This window comes from Aotus nancymaae, unplaced genomic scaffold, assembly GCF_030222135.1.
Source record: "Aotus nancymaae isolate 86718 unplaced genomic scaffold, 86718_ANA_hifiasm-v0.15.2.pri h1tg000048l, whole genome shotgun sequence".
Taxonomy (NCBI): domain Eukaryota; kingdom Metazoa; phylum Chordata; class Mammalia; order Primates; family Aotidae; genus Aotus; species Aotus nancymaae.
In genome coordinates, this window is record NW_026988462.1 from 892118 (window position 1) to 915014 (window position 22897).

At 36.7% G+C, this 22897-nt stretch overlaps 1 protein-coding gene and 1 pseudogene across 3 annotated transcripts in view; one reads left to right on the top strand and one right to left on the bottom strand.

Annotated features, from left to right (window-relative positions):
* The window catches only part of PCCA (propionyl-CoA carboxylase subunit alpha), a 433326-nt gene that overhangs the window by 363839 nt on the left and 46590 nt on the right, over positions 1–22897 (bottom strand). For all 3 annotated transcript variants that reach the window (XM_064362172.1, XM_064362171.1, XM_064362174.1), the window contains exons 5-6: positions 9719–9832; positions 7171–7224 (exon numbers count right to left, since the gene is read on the bottom strand). In XM_064362172.1, the coding sequence (XP_064218242.1) occupies positions 7171–7224; positions 9719–9832 (168 nt within the window). The remainder of the gene's footprint in view (positions 1–7170; positions 7225–9718; positions 9833–22897) is intronic.
* Positions 10203–21932, top strand: LOC105721736 (large ribosomal subunit protein uL11-like; annotated as a pseudogene).

The window sequence follows — 22897 nt, forward strand, 5'->3', positions numbered from 1 at the left end:
ATAGCAAAATTATAACATTTTCCCACAGAATTTATAATACATGCAGATGAAATACATATGACAACTATAAGATAGAGGATTAGTGGTGGGAAGAGGAGAATGGGCTATATATGATTGCAAAATTTCTACATTTTACTTGAAATTATATCATATTAGCTCCAAGTAGACTATGAAATGTTAAGGGCATTGCCATCCTAGAAAAAAACACTGAAAAATAGATAGATCCAATAGATAAATTTTAATGGAATTTCAAAAATTATTAAAATAATCCAAGGCAGAAAGGAAAAAAAGGGGAGAAAGAGAAAAAAAAGATAAAATGGCAGACATAAATCCAACCACCTCGATCATTTATTAAATGTTAATAGATTTTACTGACAATGCATAGTAGTGATGCTTATTTAACTCTGTGAATATACTAAAAAATCACTAAATTGTATACTTTCAAAGGGTGAGCATGATGATACGTGAATTAAATCTCAACAGAGCTGTTATTTAAGAAAATATATTAAAGAAGAAAAACTTAATAGACTAAACACTATAATTTAAAAATAGAGATCATCAGAATTATTTTAAAGCACGACCCAACTACATCCTGCTACAAGAGACACACAGTATTTTCAACATAAAATCACAGATCGAGAAATACATATCATGCAAATAGTAAGAATAAAACAGTTTTCAGAGTCTCACATTAAACAACCTGTCCAAGATCACACAGCTACTAAGTGGCAGAGGAAGAATTCACCTGTCATTTTGACTCCAGAATAAGCTTATAGATGCATAGGGCAGTAAGGACAGAGAGTACTATGAAAACTAGAATATAGCATTTCAACCTGTTTTAACCTCAAGCAAAGGGAAGAAAATCTCAGCCTCATCAAATTCCAGACTTTCTATTGAAAGCACCACCCAAAATCCCACAAGCTCTAAAAATATTTGACCCAGCTATATCCTTAAAAGACTCCCTAACTGTAAAGGGAGAATTTTCCTTTTCAGGTATTCACTTTAGAGCATCTAGTATTCCATGTCACATTCAAAATCTTCAACAAATATTCTAAAAGCTGAACTTAAGCCAACGTATAGGAAACGAAACATGTTCTCAAACATTTCAAAAGATATTCTGTCATAATAAGGGTTTTATGAAGTTGCATTCATTAGTACTTATCAATTCTTTTTAACACCACATATGTACAAGTCACAATCAGAAAAACATTATAAAATTATTGTGAAAAGGAAAAAGGAGTCACAGAACTTTCTCCCCCAAATCAAGGGAGACTTGATTAGTTCCACCTAAGATTATCAAAGGGTGGTAAAAAGCATCAGTAACTCTATGCAGTAGCTCTTCCATTCAGTTAACTGAGCAAAGCTCAGTTACCTTACTTATTAAGTTAGCAAAGCCAAATAAAGATTTGCCTTCACTGGCATGCACCTTACAAGATAAGAAAAACAAAAGAACCCTACTTTTTAGATCTCTATAATGACACACCAGTGGGGAAGATGGAAAGGGAGCAGAATGACAGAAGCCTCCAACAGCAAGAACAGGTGCCAGCTAAAGCTATCAATTAAAAACAAAAACCACTAACAGCCCAGCCCAGTTCCAACACATCTGAGAGTCAGTCTGGAACATATACTAAACATGGGATCCATACTTCATTTACCATGTGACACTGGGCAAGGCATTTATTTAACCATTTAGAGATTGTTCTCTCTTCCATAAAACCAAGAATAAAAATAATAATACATCATAGGTTGTCATAAAGATTAAATAATTTATCTCTAGGTAGGTATTCCATATTTATTTTTGAAAGTCTAGGGACCACTTTTTTTTTTTAAATAGAGTTTTGCTCCTGTTGCCCAGGTTGGAGTGCAATGGCACTATCTCGGCTCATCGTAATCTCCGTCTCCAAGGTTCAAGTGATTCTTCTGCCTCAGCCTCCCGAGTAGCTTGGATTACAGGCATGCCCCACCTTGCCCAGCTAATTTTGTATTTTTAGTAGAGACAGGGTTTCTCCACGTTAGTTAGGCTGGTCTCAAACTCCAGACCTCAGGTGATCCGCTTGCCTGGCGTGAGCCACTGAGCCCAGCCCACTTTATTCTTATATAAGAAAAGTTCTACGCTACTTGTTTTCATATAAAAAATAAAGTCCTACTTAAGCAAATAAGAGTATCTTACATAACAAATCAATAGCAAAATTCTGGCAGACACAGACACAGGCACAGACATATACACACACGTACACGTACACACACACACACACACACACACAGAGACACACATGTTTCAGAAGATAACAGTGGTGACCTCTAAAGATTTAAATTGGAGTCTGGGATCAAAGGTTCAAAGATGGAAATAAACTCTAATTTTCAATGTTTTCATGTGCTTAAATTTCTTAGGATTTTACATTCTCAAAAATTAAAAATGTTAATATACTAAAATCAAAGGTCTGTGCCCAAAATGGAAAATCTAATAATGTTAATAAGAAAATTTATGTAATCAAAATTACATCTATATAAAATACACTGCAGTAACAATTCCCAACCTTTCTTACGCTGTAACATATAAAAATAATGTATTTCCATAAGCTATGAAGATTATAGCCCATACAGAGAAAATAAGAGTTATAAACAACACTGGACTTGTAAAGTCTAAGTCTCTTCCATTTCCTCCTACTCAAATTTTTTAAAAAGTCTAAATATGAATGAGTAGAGTATCATATGGATCATTTTAAATTCACTTTTAACTATTTTATAAACAAAAAATACTGTTAAATTAAGTTACTGGCAAACTTGCTAACTTCAGAATTTTAATATCAGTTACAAAGTGCTTACATCACACTTTAAACTACAACACAGCATGGATTGCAGTCTTGCAACTGAGGACCATGACCCTGCAGGAAGCCATCATTCTCTACATTTTACTTTTGTAGAATTTTTAAATTTTGCTATTATGAAGCACCTTACAATGAACATTTTCTCAAGTATAACGTTGTAAGTGAGATTCTTCAGAGCTAAATTAAAGAATATATACATGTTTTAAATGTTGATAAATACTAGCAAATTTCTGGGGGGCAGGGGGAGGTCTGAAACAATTTACACTCCCAACAGCAAAACTATGTGACCCTACCCACATTGGAAGCCACAGCTATTTAAAAGGTTTTTGGTTAAACCAATGGCTATTTTAAAAATTACCTCTCATTTTACAATAATTACATTTCTTATCTGGCTAAAAACTTGAGAAGGAAAAAAGATAAAAGAGCACTATCACCAAACCTCACACGCTCAGCACAGTTCCCCGCTATGCCTTCAACGCTTAGCATCCTGATGGAACTCATTATCCATCTACATATACGTGTATCTTTCAAATACACAGATAGGACCCAAACACAAAACATAAATTCTAAAATATGTTTCTCCTGAAGCTAATTATTATAACTTATAATGCTATGTTACCTGAAATGGCAGGATATGATAATATGATTAAAATGACATAGAAAAACCAGCAAGAAAACAAGGAATACTATGAAATATCTTCAAGCCAACATCCCATTTTTCCAGAGCAGGCAGTTTTACATTTCAAATCTCTTTGTAAACTCTGTTAAGAATGTCTTTGCCTCATCCTAACAATCCTCATAATCTCCCACGGATGGTGCTTTACCGATCCTAATAAAAGGAGGGAAAATACGGAATAGAAAACAGTTTAAAAATAAAATCTGTTGGCTCAGCACATTAAAATTATTGAAAATCACTATTTTTATGAAGATTATTTGTAGCTTTGTTTTTTCTATGAACTATTTATGTAATAACAAAAAGACATAAACTTTTTTTTTTACTTTTTTAGACAAAATCTTGCTCTGTTGCCCAGGATGGAGTGCAGTAGCACGATCTCAGCTCACTGCAACCTCAGCCTCCCAAGTAGCTGGGATCATAGGCTCGTGCCACCATACCTGGCTAATTATTGTATTTTTCGTAGAGACAAGGTTTTGCCATGTTGGCCAGGTTGGTCTCGAACACCTGACCTCAAGTGATCTGCCCACCTCAGCCTCCCAAAGTGCAGGGATTATAGGAGTGAGCCACCACACCCGGCCCACACGACGTTTTTCAAGTCATGGACGCAGGAACCATATAAAATCCAATCCCACTTTGTGTAAACTGAGGATAAAAAATTACTAGTCTTATAAAGTTTGGTGTGTTTTCACATTTGAGGGAATTTGGCTTACTGTACACTTTCCAAAGCAAATACATAGAAGTTACTCAAAAAAAAAAAAATCAAAGAATCATTTTAGTCCTGGATATTAAGTAAAAACAATATATCAGATAAAGTACAAATCATTTTTCTAAAAACAAAAATATTCCAATCAAACTAAAACAAAAAGTCCAAGGAAAGAAATTACTTCTCAACAGAAGGATCTAGAACCCTTTCCCCACAGAGGTTGTGTGTGAACTGTGCTTTCAAAAGCAGGCAGCAGTTGGACACGGGGGTGGGAGGCCAGGCACGCCCACCCAGAGAGAGTGAGGAAAGCACTCAGGGCAGAGCCAGCCACTCGTGGGAGCAGCGCACGGTCGGCTGGGGGTAGGCACAGCACTCATAAAGGGAAATGGGGAAATACGTTTGAAAAGAAAATGAGTGTTAAAGAAAGGAGGAGGTTGTATATTCTACACGTTTTTCTCTAATGTAGAACCCTAGATGGAAATCATCCTTCTTATTTTCATTGACAGAGATATTAATCCTATCTCACAATATTTTCTTCCCTAAAGTGAAGTCATTTGTGTAACAACTTATTTTCCATAACATGATTATGAGCACCCAGTGAGCAGGAACCAGACTGGATTCATTTTTATTAATATATCCTTCTCAAAGGCCTTGAACAGATTCCAAAGAAGCATTCTTTAATGACTGAATAAATGCATAAACTGTATATAATAAATATATATAATATATAAAATAAATGTATCAACTGTATAGGAATAAATGTATAAAACTGGCACCACATCACTTATCTGGGATTTGGATATTCATCTATAGCAGGAGTTCCCAAACTTTTTCTATAAAGGACCATAGAAAAAGTATTTTAGGCTTGGTAGGCCAAATGGTCTCTGTCACAACTACTCAACTCTGCTGTGACAGGACAAAAGCAGCATAGACAATATATATACATACACACACACACGCACATTTAAATTTAAGTATTATATTCAAATTGTTTTTATAATAACAGAATCTTGGTCAAAATTCCAAGGAAGATAAAAAATAAAAAGGGATATAAACAAAAAATTGTAGATATGCTGCATAAAACCTGGGAAACTGGAACCTCTGGATGCTTCCATGGAATCTGCCCTCTCCAGACATCTGTTTAGGCCTTAGATTTTTACTCATAAAGTAAGGTGGCTAAAATAGACAATTCTGTGACCTTGAGATTGTTCCAAGTTAAAAGTTATATATATATATATATATTTTTTTTTTTTTTTGAGACGGAGTTTCACTCTTGTTACCCAGGCTGGAGTGCAATGGCGCGATCTTGGCTCACTGCAACCTCCGCCTCCTGGGTTCAGGCAATTCTCCTGCCTCAGCCTCCTGAGTAGCTGGAATTACAGGCACGCACTACCGTGCCCAGCTAATTTTTTGTATTTTTAGTAGAGACGGGGTTTCACCATGTTGACCAGGATGGTCTCGATCTCTTGACCTCGTGATCCACCCGCCTCGGCCTCCCAAAGTGTTGGGATTACAGGCGTGAGCCAAAAGTTATATATTTTAAGTAAAAATTCCATCTAGAAAATAACGACATTCACAAATAATTTCAAATCTGTGGAAGAACAGAATACGAGTACACTTATGCACCACAGAATATTTCAATGAAGCACCACACGTATGACAGTGGTTCCACAGATTCAAATACTGTATTTTTAACTGTATCTTCTCTATGTTTACATATTTAGATACACAAATATTTACCACTGTATTACAACTGCCTACAGTACCCAATAGAGAAACATGTTACACAGGTTTGTAAAAGGCTATAGCACACTTAACCTAAACGTGTAGGAGACTCTACCACGTCGATTTGTGTAAGTACACTCTGTAATGTTCACACAAGAATGAACTCACACAAGAACGACTCTATCATGTCGATTTGTGTAAGTACATTCTGTAATGTTCTGTAATGTTCACACAAGAACGAATAATAACAAATGATGCATTTCTCAGAATGTATTCATGTTGTTAAACAACACATGACTGTATGCCACAGAAACAAAAAAGTATAACATATTAAAATAAATTAAGATAATACCTGGCATAATTGATCTAATAAACAAATGTACAAACAATAATCAAAAATCATATTCTAGTATCTAAAAAATAAGGTTTCAGTACCATCTTGAATGGAGTTATAAATATACCTGGAAAAATCAATTTAATAACACAGACAGGTTAATTTATCTAGCTGGAAGGGGACATTTAGATCATTAAAAACAACTTTGTCTGGGCGCAGTGGCTCACACCTGTAATCCCAGCACTTTGGGAGGCCGAGATGGGTGAGCACTTTGGGAGGTCGGGAGATCAAGACCATCCTGGCCGACATGGTGAAACCCCGCCTCTACTAAAAATACAAAAATTAGCTGGGTGTGGTGACACACACCAATAGTCCCAGCAATTCGAGAGGCTGAGGCAGGAGAATCACTTGAACCTGGGAGGCAGAGGTTGCAGTGAGCCAAGATTGCATCACTGCACTCCAGCCTGGTGACAGAGTGAGACTCCATCTCAAAAAAAAAAAAAAAAAAAAAAACTTTACCCAAATTAGAGGAATTAGTAAGATTTGATATTAAATGCCACAAAATAATTAAATCACTACAATAACTCACTAAACTCTCTAACATATTTACACTTAAAAATCTGCAGTTTTTAACTTGAATTCAAATACCATGTAGTATATAATATACCAGGTATCATTCACAAGTGTAATGGTGATTTTCTAACTTTTCTAGTTTTATAACTACTCTTCAAATCAAGAGTTGAGTTTCAGGATAAAAACACTTCACTTTTCACAAACAATTTTCAAAGAATTGTTGGGTTAATTAGAATTCTATAATCCATCACTACCAACATTTACAAAAGCCATGGTACTACACTGCTTTCAGAAATAGAAATGAACAGTTTCTGGTTCATTACCAACTTACCAAACATCTGGCAAATTCTTTGTTTTCTGAAAGGAATCCATAACCTGGATGTACCTTAGAAATGAAAGCAAAAAGCATTTTAAATTTTATCATATTGCAAAAGCTTTATAAGCAAAATGTACAGTGCATTTATGTATTAATATTTATTGTTCAAGAGCCCTTGAATAAGTATACTTCTCTTATACACTGATCAGTTCTAACTCACATTTCTAGGATCAAAAACAAATTCCAAGAAACGGCCTCCTATATTAACTTTCTCCACACTACTTTTGCCCTAATTTATTCATTTTCCACTCACTACCTTTGTCCTAACCATAATGGTGAGTATATGCTCTCGTATCTTCCTGCCCGCTGGCATTTGTCTACACAATTCAACAAAACTCTCTCTCCTTTTCCTGAGGCTAACTTTGTCTACAAGTCTGGAGAATTACACAATGGTGTCAAAGAGTTTTGTAAAAGAAACCTTTGGCAAGTTGGGTGAAAAACACTAAATTCTCCTTTGTTTACAGTACTCATGAACTACTACTTTCCAAAACCCAGACTGTTAGGACAGTTAACATATTTTATTCCTGATGACATTAATAACACTAAGCCACTACCACTGAGCCCTTTCTATCAAACTTAACTAAAATGGAGGTATGGTTTTACTTTTATTTTGTGCTCTGAATTCTTTTTTGTCTAATGTCTACTCTTCTTTCCTTCCTCACCCCAAATTTTGCCATTCACAACTACTTTATGCTATCCTCACCCACAAGCCACATTGCTACAATCTACCAGCCTGATCTAATTAAGTAATTTTTGGCTCTGCCACACTGACTGGCCAAACATAAATTTAGCCACTTCAGTATTAGCCAGTGTTGAATATACTTCTAGTAAAATAATTCTGCTAAAAAGAAAGTCAAATTTCTAGCTCAGAGCAGTGGCTCATGCCTGTAATCCTAGCACTTTGGGAGGCCAAGGCAGACAGATCATTAGGCCAGCCTGACCAAAATGGTGAAACCCCATTTCTACTAAAAATGAAAAAATTAGCCAGGCATGGTGGCACACGCCTGTAATCCTAGCTACTTGGGAGTCTGAGGCAGGAGAATCACTTAACCTGGGAGATGGAGGTTGCAGTGAGCCAAGATCACGCCACTGCACTCCAGCCTAGGCAATACAGCGAGACCGTCTCAACAGGAAAAAAAAAAAAAGAAAGTCAAATTTCTGAAGGAACCAGTATCATAATACAGAAATAGCTATGTATCAGTGACTTTTAAATGCTGAACTCAGACCAGGTACAGTGGTTCACCCCTGTAATCCCAACACTTTGAGAGGCTAAGGCAGGCAGATCACCTGAGGTCAGGAGTTCAAGACCAGCCTGACCAACATGGTGAAACCCTATCTCTACTAAAAATACAAAATTAGCCAGGCATTTGGCAGGCACCTGTAATCCCAGCTACTTGAGGGGCTGAGGCAAGAGAATTGCTTGAACCCAGGGGAACGGAGGAGGTTGCAATGAGCCAAGATCAATCATATCATTGCACTCCAGCCTGGGCAACAAGAGCAAAACTCCATCTCAAAAAACAAACTAAAATAAATGCTGATTTAAGCTTTATGAACATGATACAGAAGAATTTAAACTACTATATCATGGAAAAAGAGTTTTCATTCTACCAACTTCATTTTATCAACACTCAACTACAGATTTATTTTGGCAAGCTATAGTTAAAAGGTTAAAAGAGTTTTACCTTCATTAACTCTGCCAATAAACTGTAAACATCTATAATACAGGTTCATGAATTCAGTTTTTTTATTTAAACATGCATCTTACTAAAACATTTCTTTCAAAAGAAGTGTGAGCACTAATTGAAGTACTCCAGGCTTAATTGCTGATATTGGATGTTTCCATCCAATTTTAGAGATAATTTTGCATACTTTTGAACACTGTATATAATTAGTTCTCTGACAATTAAAAAAAGGAAATGGGAAAAAAAGAAAAAACATTGTTCCTGATGTCAGAAATCATTTTTTTTCCTTGGATTCCACTCTATTCAAACAAATTGGGGGTGGAGAGAATGATTTATCCTTGTAAATTATGAGCATTCTACTGACATTAACAAACTGAAGTAATTACCAAATGTGCTGTTTTTATTTCTGGAAGTGTACTAGGTATAAATAATTTTTCAATGATTAAAATGGAATTTAAACAGGGTGTCTGGATCCTGTTTATAACAGAATTTTTTTAAATGCTCGTATTACATTGAAAGGGTTAATACTCAAAACTAATTGGGATTTCTTTTTTCCTAGCAAATTTGGAAATGAACTGAAACTGCTCCCTGGTGTGAAAGCTGAATCCAGCAGCCACCTGCAGGATCAGCGACCAACACTGCCAGATGCTACAAAACCTTTGATTTCCAGTAGCGAATTCGACCACATTTAACTCATGTGACATGAACCAACTGCAACAGCATTTTCAATCATTCTTTCTTATTTTTTTTTAAATACAAACTCTAGCTTTCTGCTCACTACATATGAAACAGCTGCAGTAGATAGATTCATTCAGACTCACAGCTTGGGCCCTGGTTTTCTTAATGGCTTCCATGATGGCATCCATGTTGAGGTAGCTTTTAGTGGTGGGAGCTGGGCCAACACAGACGGCCTCATCCGCCATTTTCACATGAACCTGAGGAGACAAATTTCTGCATTAACAGATGCGCCCAGCAAAAAGAATTACCGTCATCTGCAAATACACACAAAATTGCAAATCCGATTGTTCTGCATATCATTTATAGAGTCATATTTCTTTTTGAGTATGCACTAAAAAGCAACAATGCAACAAATAAACTCAGGAACTCTATTACCCATGATTTCATTTATTACAGCCTAATTCATTGTCTAACCAAATAATTTCCATAATATCCTCTACCTATTTATGTAAAATCACAGCAAACAATTTTAGCTTCCTATTTCATTCATCAGTACATAAATTTGATATCAAAAACTACCTTGTTACATGTAGCCAGGGTAGCCCAATATTTTAATAATGAGCACTCATGCCCAGTTCTAAGCAAGCTCCCCAGGAAGTTGGGATAATTAGAGGGACTGAATGGAGGGATGCAGTGAGTGTCCCTGCACAGCATCAGGTCAGCACCAGGCACAAATTAAAGCCTAGGACGAAAGAAAGAGTTCAATATCACAACACATGAACCAGAAAATCTTGAGAATCATTTAAATACTCTCACAGTCAATCTTCATCCATTTTACATTTATTCCTAAAAAAAAAAATGATATGTGTATTAAGTTCTAAAGCTACTCAAAATTCAAGAATGTGTGCTCCATTTTTAAGACTACTCACTCTATAATGTTTAAATCTATTTTGCATAATAGAGGCTAAGCATTAATATGAAGAAGAGTAAACTGTTTAGTTCTAAAAGGAGTCTATCCTTTTTAAATGACAAAAGGATTCGTATATTTTTAAATGACTTTTCCTAATGGTTTTCCAGTTTAAGCAACTTCCAAACAGATTACAATTATTTTACAAGGCAGATATGTAAAACTGGAACACAAACATACCTAAACAGTTCCGACCCACTCGTCTACCAAAAAAACACGTCAAAGGTGGCAAATACCTCTGAGCATTTCTAAGTTATAGTCTTCAGTTGTGAAATAATTTTTAAATATTTTGTTTTAAATGAGATCTAAAAAAACTAAAAAAGTGGTCTTTTGGAAAGCTAACAATTATCTTTGTCAATACAATAAATATTTCCCATTTCCCACTTTAGTAAAAAATTATATTGAGTATTGAAAGGTAGAAGATCAGATAAATGCCCAAGGGATTTTCAGGTCAATATCTTAATATATAAAATATCCAAATACATACATTCGGTAATTCTTTAATACCAATTGCAGGGAAAAGCAGCCCTACTTTCGAAGGGCTTCTAAATATACTCAAAGCAAGACCCTGTTGGTGGTTATCGCTGCCTGGTATGCCTCCAACCTCAAGTTAGTCTTCTGCCCTCAGACCAGGATGCCCCCTCCTGTATTGCCCTGTTGCCCTCTGCCCACTTCAGATCCTATTACAGTAACAGGATTGTTGTTGTAATTGTGATTGTAGTTTTTTTCTGTAAGAAAGAAATTGAGGACTTCACAATCCTTTAAAAATAATACATTTAAGTCTTTGTTTAAAGTTAAATCCAAACTTGTTTTATTCTCCTTGGATACTATCTATTTTTGAAGATGCACTTCACATTTCACACCTACCACTGGGTCTTTCCCAAGTACTTCAATCTAGGATGAATCTCCTTTCATCTAAACTCCACGAGTAGTTAGTGCAAATTTTAGCATTTAATCTCATCTACCCAATAATCTCATTTTAACTGCTTTGCACACCGTTAGAATTTACACACTCTCCTCCACCAGATCATAAGGTTATGCTTTAAATTCTTTTTTTAATCTCCCCTAACCCAAAGTTAAGTGATAAAAGCTATTTACTCATAGATACACTTGGATAGCAGCTTGTTTAGAAACTTTCATTATCAAATGTTAAAGCCATTGTCTTTGAGGTACAAAAAAGTTGCAACGTTAAGTCATTATCTTTGAGGTAAAAGTCTATACCTAAATAAAATCTTCTTAATCTTGGCCATATATATGGCAACAGCTGGTTTATGGAGGAAAAGAAATTAAAAGATACACATAGGCATGTGTTTATATGTCCAAAATTTCTACAATAAACATGCATTCCAAAGTAAAAAGGAGAGAGAGAATCCTAACAGTATTGACATTTTTACTTCCAGTCTTTTCTCTAATACACTTTCATAATGATATCGCATGTATAACTTACATCCTTTTGGTTTTTAACTAGGATAATAATCATTTTTCCTATGTTATCACAAGCATTTTATAAACATACTAAGAACTAGCTCAGAGCCTAATATATTTTACTGGGTGATTAAGATTGTTCCAATTAAAAACAAGATTACTCCAATAAACATTCAAATAAATTATGCATTAAAAGCAGGTCAAAACTGCTATGGACTTTACAAGGAAGGACTAAACATAAACTGTTTATAAAGGATTGGTTGGCTTCTTTTCCTCTATTTGCAGAAACAAATCTTACTTCAAGGGATAGGGTACATTCACATCTCAACAAGCCCACAGTCTAGCCCAAGGTCAGTAGCAGGAAAAAGCCATGCAAAAGAAAACATTAAAATCCTCTGCTCCCTTAGTTAAAGAGATGAAGAGTCAACCTAGAAAGAACAATCTAACAAACTTTTGAAACTCTGTTTCAATTTTATTGTCCCTGTTGCATGAAATGTGTGAGGTGTTTTCTTTAGCTTAATAATACAAAAAAAAAACAGTATTCAAGCAACACAGATGCTATTTTGCAAAATGATTTAATATTGCATAGGCTGACTAGATACATTTATGTTTCAAAAATTTCAACATCTTGAAAAATATAAATTCATTTTTATACATTTTAATGGCAAAGGAAATATATAACCACCATGGAAAGTTTAAACTGAGGTAAACTAATCAATTAAGCAGGATTTGCTGGCTATATGTTTCAGAAAGAAAAATAAAGCATTTTAAGTACCAAGTATAGTTTGTCTTCATAAACTTTTCCATTCCATTCTCAGAAAACCAATAGAGCTTTTTAAAGCAGATTATTGGTTTTCCCATCAAGCATTTAGTTTTATATTTTGAATTTTTTTATTCTTCAGAGAAAAATTACTTGCATCACCTTATTACTCATATGAGCCTAATATCCAAATAACAAACTAGGAGAACAACAGATGTGTATTTCATCTTACAGGACTGAGAAAAATCATCTTCCTTACTAACTTTTAAAAAATAAATGTAAATTATTGGATATACATAGGTTAAAAATTATGCCTGCACTTAAAAACTTGGGATTGATAGAAAATTTCATATTCGTCAATTAGATGCCTAAAATACATTGAAAAAGATATTCTATTTGGTCCCCGTCCTTATCAAATAGATTGCACATGAGTGACAAAAAGTGCTAGGCCAGATGTTATATTTAGAATAAAACTCAATGGTGTCAGCCAAAGCTTTTCAGTACCTTCTAAACTAGTACATACTAGAAAGACAGGGAGATGAGCGGCTTTGGAAATGTTTCTTCATGCCTAGAGATGTTCTGAAACGTATCACTCAACAAGATCCATAGTGAAGTGGACACTATTTACCATGACTGAGAATACAGGAGTTTCCCTTGTGATGCCCTTCAATGCAAGACACTGGGTAGAATACTCCAAGGATGACATAATACAGACTAGATGCACTCCTTGGCTGAAAGTAGCAATACCCTACATAACCCAGCCAGACTTCAGTATCTATCAAATCTAATCAAATCCTCCAAACATTACTAACCAATGAAAGCTATCCTGAAAGTAGAATGGTGGTTGCCAGAGACTGTGGGGAGCCTGGAATGGGGAGTTATTATTTAACAGGTAGAGTTTCAGTTTTGCAATATGAATAGAGTTCTGGAGATGGATTGTAGTGGTGGCTGTACAACAATGTGAATGTACTTAACGCCACTGAACTGTACATACAAAAACAGTTAAGATGGTAAATTTCTTTATAAGCATTTTACCACAATTAAAAAAATAATAAAGTATTGAGGGTCTCATTTAAAAAAAGCAAATTACCCTGAAAGACTAAAAGATTAAAGAAAGGAAAGCCAACTGCATCAATCTTAATTTGAAGAACTAGAAAAAAAAAATCAAACCAGATAAAATCCTATTTCTAAAAAAAAAAAAGAAACAGAACTCTTTCTATTTCATTAAAAGTATCTAAAGATACTTATATACGTTTTTAAAAACTAACATTCCAGCACGTCCTTTCCCAGAAAGGCAATTTGTTCATAGAAAACAAAATGATTTTTTTAAAACATTCGCTTTGATTCTATTTTGAAAACTACATGTGTAACACCAAGACGTATTTATTCATGGTTATTCTGGATGGTAGAATTAGTGACAACTATTTTTCTTCTAAGATAATTTACATGATTTTCAAAGTGGTAAAATTTAAAACTACAGGGAAAAAAGAGAGTACGTTTTTGCCAGTTGCAAAATTCCTGGCCCATTTTCTACAATCCTGTTTTCATTTTACAAAAGGGAACTGATGCTGAATCAATCCTGGAACCAAAACAAAGGTGTTTTGGAGTTTTTTATTGTTTGGGGTTTTTTGTTTTTTTGTTTTAGTCTTTGTCTTGCAAGCATGCATTCCTGAGGACACAGTAAACAACAAAAGAATGAAAACCAGCAGGAGGAGAACTATCTTCTCATACCACTGACTCCTTCGTAGAAGCATCAGGGGAGAAGGGGAAGAATGACAGAGAGAAAGTAGACATCAAGTATTCAAGCAAAACCTTCACAAGAGTCATGTCAGTGTAGCTGGTGAGTGCCAGACCACAATGGAAAGGAGCGGCATAAAGCAGAGGAAGAGTAGGGTAGGGGTGAGGTGGGGTGGGGACTGTCCATATGGTTGGGTGTAAAGAGTAGGAGAGGCAGAGTGACAGCCGAGAGATGGTTCAGGTTTGTTTTCCTTTATTAGCTTGAAAAAAAAAAACTTGAACAAATGCCTTTGAGAAGGATAATGTGCAAAGTAAGTAGGTAAAAACACCTGAGATATGAAATAATGCAGAGTAAAAAGTTTCTGACAAGCACTGGCAGATCCAAAAGGCTTCCCAAGCAGAGGCTGAGGTTGCAGCAAGCTGCGATTGAACCACTGCACTCCAGCCTGGGTAACAGAGAGAGATCCTGTCTCAGAAAATAAAAAATAAAACGACTAAAACTGCCATGTGCAGTAGCACAGTTCCTATAGTCCCAGCTGCTTAGGAGGCTGAGGCAGGAGGATCACTCAAGCCCAGGAGTTGAAGTCCAACCTGGGCAACATAGTGTGACCCATCTGTAAAAATAAAAAATAACAATTAAATAAATGAAATGAGCAAAATGGTAAACTTTATGTTACATAGATATCATAGAAAAAAAATTATATAGATCCATCACAATTTCTGACCAATTACTGACAAGCCACAGTGAAAGTATACATTTGAAGAACTTCATTACATAGGAAAAAATAAATAAATAATACTACCTAAGAAAACTCCAACAAGGTGGGGTTGAGGGAGGAAGCAAGAAAATACCAGTAAGAGTGTGGGCTCAGCTTTAGCTTGCAATCTTTAAGATCATTTTCCACTTACTAAAGAGAAAAGTATCACACATGAATTCAAGAGTCTAATGATTAAGACGTAAATACACAGACATATATTTCTGAATACATCTTTCTGACACAATAACAGAGTGAAAATTCTAGGAATAGGATCTGGAAATAATCTCCATTAAAATCTACTATTTTTTAAAAAATGTTTCCAAACCATATAAACAGCTAATGCCAATTCCACAAAATATGGAAAGCCACCTAAAGTCATGAGATCTCAAAGCCCTACCAAAGCCCCAACAGCAGCTATTCCTGCTCAATGCAAGCCACCAAATGATGACACTATTCATAAAAGCAAGTCATCTAGATCTTCTTAAATTTTATTGTAATTACCCAAGTAAAGTATGAATTATTCCTTTGGTTAAAAAGAAAAAAAGCTTAAACCTTAAAAAGGTTAAAAAGAAAAAAGCTTTAGAAAAAAAAAAAAGCTTATAGATACCAGATAACCATTATTCCCTGCCCTCCTTTAAAGGCTCCTTGTCCCATTTCCTATTATTATCCAGCTATTATCAGTTTTGCGTGTGTCCTTCCAGACTCACCTAAGCATTTTCATATGGATATGCAGAAATACCAGTGCGGAGTTTTACTTTGTGTTTAAGACTTTTCTTGGTATAAAATGAATCACACTACATATTACTCTACAAGTAATTTTATCACTCAGTATTTTTTAAGAGTTCTACGTCATCATTTTTAACAGCTATCCAGTATTTCTAGTAATCTAGATGAACCATAACTTATTTAACCATTCTCCTAATATTGGACACGGTTTCCAATGTGCAGGTATTGTGCACTGCAATAAGCTTCCCTAAACACACCAATCTGTTTACATATATATATTTCTATATGAAAAATGTTTAAAAGTACAAATACTGTAAACTATACATTTAAAATCTTAGGTCAACTTAACACAACTGTTAGAGATTAATTTCCCCACACTACACCATCACTGAACATGGTTTATCTTTCTAATTTTATTAACATAATGGAGAAAAATAATTTATCATTTTTTTAAATTTGCATTTTCCTGGTTATTAGTGAGTTTGGGCATATTTTCATGTTTATAAATTATCTGTATTTCTTCTTCTAACCATTAACCATTTTTAAATTTAATACAACAGATATCTTATAAAAAAGCAAAGCTGGCCAGGTGCGGTGGCTCCCACCTGTAAACCCAGCACTTTGGGAGGTAGAGTTGGGCGGACCACTTGTGGTCAGGAGTTTGAGATCAGCCTGGCCAGCATGGCAAAACCCCATCTCTGCTAAAATACAAAAAATTAGCCGGATATGGTGGCACATACCTATGGTCCCAGCTGCTTGAGAGGCTGAGGCACAAGAATCACTTGAACCCAGGAGGCAGAGGTTGCAGTGAGCCGAGATCCCACCAGTGCACTCCAGTCTGGGCAACAGAGTGAGACTCTGTCTCAAAAAAAATAAATAAATAAAAATAAAAATAAAAATAAAATAGCAAAGCTATCTTTTGTGTCTTTTTTTAATTAGATGTAATATAAGTAAATATATGTAATACTTAAACATTCTTATTTAAAATAAAGCTAACAACTCCACTGACCACACCTCTGTCCCCATTATAATGTCTTTCTCACTTATCAGGTGAATATGTATTCTTAGACTTCAATTTATGCCAAGGGATCCCAACTTGGAGCAATTTTGTCCCTAGGACACAGTTGGCAATGTCTGTAGACAGTTTTGATTGTCACTACTGAGGCCTGGCGGGGACACTACTAGTATCTAGTGGGTAAGATGCCAGAGACACTGTTAAAAATCCTATAATGTACAGGACAGTCACCCATGACAGAGTTCTCTAATCCATAAGGTGAATAGTGCCACTGTTGAGAACCTATGCTCTAAGCTTTTATATATGTAACTATAAAAATACATTTAACATTAATGGTATCCTTATACCATATATGTCCTTATTCAAGTTCTCTTTTGGTGTTTAATGTCTTAGAAATGTTCTCTGTTGATATATAGAGATCCACCTCACTCTTTTTAACTACTGAAGAATTCCAAGATACGGCTCTACCTGTTTATGAATCATCTGCTCCCTCATGGACACTGAGTGTGGAGGAATCACCTAGCTGGATGCCCACTTGTGCTCAAGGCTCTCTCCTCTGGAGCTGCTCCCATCTTTCCAGTCATCTAGTCATCCTCTCCTATCTGTTTCAGACTGGGGTTTCCTGCTGCATGATCCCATCAGCCAACTCTTTAAAAATTCCTTAATTTCCAGCTGGGTGTGGTGGCTCATGCCTGTAATCCCAGCACTTTGGGAGGCTGAGGCAGGCAGATCACAAGGTCAGGAGATCAAGACCATCCTGGCCAATATGGTGAAACCCCGTCTCTACTAAAAAAATGTAAAAATTAGCTGGGCATGGTGGTGGACACCTGTAATCCCAGCTATTCAGGAGGCTGAAGCAGGAGAATCGCTTGAACCTGGAAGGTGGAGGTTGCAGTGAGCCGAGATTGTGTAACTGCACTGCTGCCTGGCAACAGAGCGAGACTCGGTCTAAAAAAAAAAAAAAATCCTCAGTTTCCAGGTTTCCAGGATTCCATAAGTACTCTTTCCTGTTTTCCATCAAAATTCTGGTTTGTTGTTTTTCTTTTTCTTTTTGAGACAGAGTCTCCTTCTTGTTGCCCAGGCTGGAGTGCAGTGGCAAGATCTCGGCTCACTGCAGCCTTTACCTTCCAGGTTCAATCAATTCTCCTGCCTCAGCCTCCTGAGTAGCTGGGATTTCAGGCTCCCGCCACCATGCCTGGCTAATTTTTGTACTTTTAGTAGAGATGGGGTTTCACCATGTTGGCCAGTCTGATCTCAAACTCCTGATCTCAGGTGATCTGCCTGCCTCAGCCTCTCAAAGTGCTGAGATTACAAGCATGAGCCACCATGCCCAGCCTGTTTTTTCTCTTGGTCTTTTCTTTTTAACTTTTTTTCTTCCCTGGGAATTTGGGACCGGAACATGAAGTCTAGCTCATCCCAACAGCCTTAATTGTAAGTCAGGACTTTTAAATTTTTTCATTTCTAAACACAGAAAATATATAGTATATGTATTTTTAATTTAAAATTAGGCCAGGCACAGTGGCTCATGCCTGTAATCCCAGCACTTTGGGAGGCCAAGGCGGGCGGATTGACTGAGCTCAGGAGTTCACAACCAGCCTGGGCAACACAGTGAAAACCCATCTCTACTTAAAAAAAATAATAATAATTAGCTGGGCATGGCGCTGTGTGCCTGTAGTCCCAGCTACTCAGGAGGCTGAGGCAAAAGAATTGCTTGAACCCAGGAGGCAGAGGTTGCAGTGAGTGGAGACTGCGCCACTGTACTCCAGCCTGGGCAACAAGCGAGACTCCATCTTAAAAAAAAAAAAAAAAAAAAAAAAATCAAAGATTATAAACAAGAACATAGTTTTCTAAAATGAATCATATAAACTTATTTGTAAGACTGTCATGAAAAGCATCAACAAACCTACTGAGCGTCTGATATAAAAATAAGTACATAAAAGTGATTACACCAGTCCTAAATTGTTACAGACATCTCTATTTACATTCCTCTATTAAAGGTACTCATCCAGAAGATATTCATGATGAGTACCTTTCTCACAGTATCTATTCAGATATCATGGCATTCCTAGAAACTCTAAAATCTGGCTTTCTGGCCTCAGATTCCATTTCCCATATTATCCGATATTTTTGCTGAGATCCCAGAAGACACGACAACTCTTGATTCATGGTATATAGCTGGTTAGTCGCTTATCAAAAACTTTCAGATGAGTATTACAAATAGCAGCAAAATCAACCACTCAAAAGCTCCTGCTCTCCTGAAGATTCCTGGTACAGTTAGCTCCCAGATATTAAAGGTAATCATTAAAAGCAGTTAAGGAGTTCAAGAAGTTTTCCCTAGCAGTCATTTTTCACTGAGCAGGGAAACACAACTTGAAGATATCAGAAATATCTGGGGCTGGGCAATGGTGGCTCATGCCTGTAAACCCAACACTTTTGGAGACCAAAGTGGGAGGATCGTTTAAGCCCAGGAGTTTCAGACCAGCCTGGACAACATAGAAAGGCCTTATCTCTACAAAAAAAAACTTTTTTTTAATTAGCCAGTCATGGTGGCTGGCACCTGTAATCCCAGCTACTTGGGAGGCTGAGACAGAGTGATCACATGAGCCCGTGACTTGGAGGCTGCAGTGAGATATGGACGTGCCACTATACTTTAACCTGTGTGAGAGATCAAGACCCTGACTTAAAAACAAACAGCAATAACAAAAAGAAAAAAAAAGGCTAGAAATGTTATCTTTTCTCTTCAAAATAAATATTCTTTCTCCCCATTTCCCCAAAACGAAAATTCTTCTATACCTGAGGACAGGATGAGTACTTTGAAGGAGCTCAAGAAACTATTTTGATTTCTTCCTATTCATCCAAAACTAACAATTAATAGTTAAAGTTTTGGTTTTTTCTTTTCTTTCTTTTTTTTTTTTTGATACGGAGTGTTGCACTGTCTCCCAGGCTGGATTCAAGCAATTCTCATTCCTCAGCCTCCCAAGTAGCAGGGACTACAGGCATGCACCACTACACCTAGCTAATTTTTTGTATTTTTAGCAGAGACGGGGTTTCACCATGTTGGTCAGGCTGGTATCAAACTCCTGACCTCAGATGATCCATCTGCCTCAGCCTCCCAAAGTGTTGGGAGTACAAGCGTTAGTGACCGCACCTGGCCAAAGATATTTTGACTCAATAAAGATCCAAAGTGATTGTGCTATTCACTGAAATTTACCTGCAACTTCTTAAGTAGGCCCAGCTACCAAGAACAGAAGTTCCTCTTTGGGGACTTAGTTTAGAGCGTATAAGAGAACCACGCCCAGATAAACATAGCAAGAGTAACAGGATTGAAACAAAAAAGGGTACCTGTATCTCAACTCCTACCTTCCTTGGAATTGAAGCCTCATGTAAGGTGAAGAATCAGAGTCCAAAATGTGAGAAAACATAAATGTATCAGGGGAGATCAAATTACCTGCTAAGTCAAAGAATAACACACCTCCAGCAGCACTGTCATATATAGGGGGCCTGACACACTATGCTAGGCCACCAGCTGAACCACAGAGTGATTTCACATAGTGAAATAAAGACTCTTTTTTTTTATTAAGATGGAGTCTTACTCTGTTGCCCAGGCTGGAGTGCGGGTGGTGCAATCTCAGTTCACTGCAACCTCTGTCACCCAGATTCAAGTGATTCTCCTGCCTCTGCCTCCTGAGTAGCTGGGATTACAGTTGCCTGCCACCACGCCTGGCTAATTTTTTTGTAGTTTTAGCAGAGATGGGGTTTCACCATCTCGGCCAGGCTGGTCTTGAACTCCTGACCTCGTGATCCACATGCCTCAGCCTCCCTAAGTGCTGGGAGTTTACAGGGGTGAGCCACTTCGCCCAGCCAAGACATTTTCAAATAAAGGAAAACTAAGAGAATTAGTTGCTAGTAGATCAGCTCTAAAACTACTTAAAGAAGTTCCTGGCGGGGCACGGTGGCTCACATCTGTAATCCCAGCACTTTGGGAGGCTGAGGCGTGTGGATCAAGAGGTGAAGAAATCAAGACCATCCTGGTCAAGATCGTGAAACCCCATCTTCTACTAAAAATACAAAAATTAGCTGGGCCTGGTGGTCCATGCCTGTAATTGCAGCTAGTCGGGAGGCTGAGGAAGGAGAATCACTTGAACCCAGGAGTCAGAGGCTGCAGTGAGCCAAGATCACACTATTGCACTCTAGCCTGGGCAACAAGGGCGAAACTCCATCTCAAAAGAAAAAAAAAAGAAAAATATAAATAAATAAAAAACAAAAAGATAATATAAAAATCTTCAAATGCTTAGAACATAAAAATTTCTCCCTGGGCAAAAAAGGAAGACTCAGAAAACATTTGCTAACAAAAATGAAAACACGATATAAAAAAATTATTAGTTTTCTTGCTTTTGGCTTGGAGGAGGCCAAGGTGCAACTTTCTTTGGTCGTCCCAAATCCGGGCTCATCTAACACCAGTTGCCTCCACCAGCCCACCGAAGGTCAACCCCAGCAAGATCAAAGTCGTATATCGGAGGTGCGCCGGGGGTGAAGTCGGTGCCACTTCTGCACTGGCTCCCAAAATTGGCCCCCTTGGTCTGGCTCCAAAAAAGGTTGATGATGACATTGCCAAGGCAACAGGTGACTGGAAGGACCTGAGGATTACAGTGAAACTGACCATTCAGAACAGACAGGCCCAGATTGAGGTGGGCCTTCTGATTCTGCCCTGATCATCAAAATCCTCAAGGAACCACTAAGAGACAGAAAGAAACAGAAAAACATTAAACAAAGTGGCAATATCACTTCTGATGAAATCGTCAACATTGCTTGACAGATGCGGCACCAATCTTTAGCCAGAGAACCCTCTGGAACCATTAAGGAGATCCTGGGGACTGCCCAGTCTGTGGGCTGTAATGTTGATGGCCACCACCCTCATGCTATCATCAATGACATCAACAGTGGTGCTGTGGAATGCCCAGCTAGTTAAGAAGCACAAAGGAAAATATTTCAATAAAGGATCATTTGACAACTGGTAAAAAAAAAAAAAAAAAAAAAAAATTATCAGATGAACTTAAAGAGTGCTTAGAGAGAGCCGGGTGGCTCACACCTGTAATCCCAGCACTTTGGGAGGCTGAGGCAGGCGGATCACCTGAGGTCAGGCGTTCAAGACTGTCATGACCAACACGGAGAAACCCTGTCTCTTAAAAAAATGCAAACAAACAAACAAAAAAAGATGCTTAGAGAGAAAATTATAATATTAAATATTATAAAAGAAGATATATCTCAAATCAATAATCTAAGCTCCTACTTTACAACCCAAAAAAGAAAAACAAAATAAACCTAAAGTAGAATGAAGAAAATAACAGAGGAAAATCACTATTTTTTTAATTTTTTAAAACTAACAGAGAAGAAAAAAATCAATCCAACCAAAGCTAGTTATTCAAAAGCATCAATAAATCTCTAACAAGACTAAGAAAAGGAGAAAAAAAGAAGACATTCAAAATAAGAAAGGAAAGAGGTTATCACTACAAACTACAAAGATATTAAAAGGATAATAAATTTCTAAGACTATCTCTATGCACACAAATTGGACAATTTAGATGAAATGAACCAATCCCTCAAAATGACAAAACACAAAGCTAACAAAACACATTCAAAGTAAGATAGATAACCTGAATACTCCAATAACTATTAAAGAACTTGAATACATCATTCAAAACTTTCTGAAGAAGAAGTCGTCAGGCCCAGTTGGTTTCACTGGAGAATTCTAAACAATTTTCTACACTCTCATTCAAAGAAGAAACATTTCCCAATTCACTGTATAAGGACAACATTATGCTAATACCAAAGACAGTACACCAAAAGAAAACTGCAGACGATGTCCCTCATAATAATGATGCAATCCTCAACAAAAAATTAAGTCCAATCCAGCAATAGATAAAAAAGAATAAT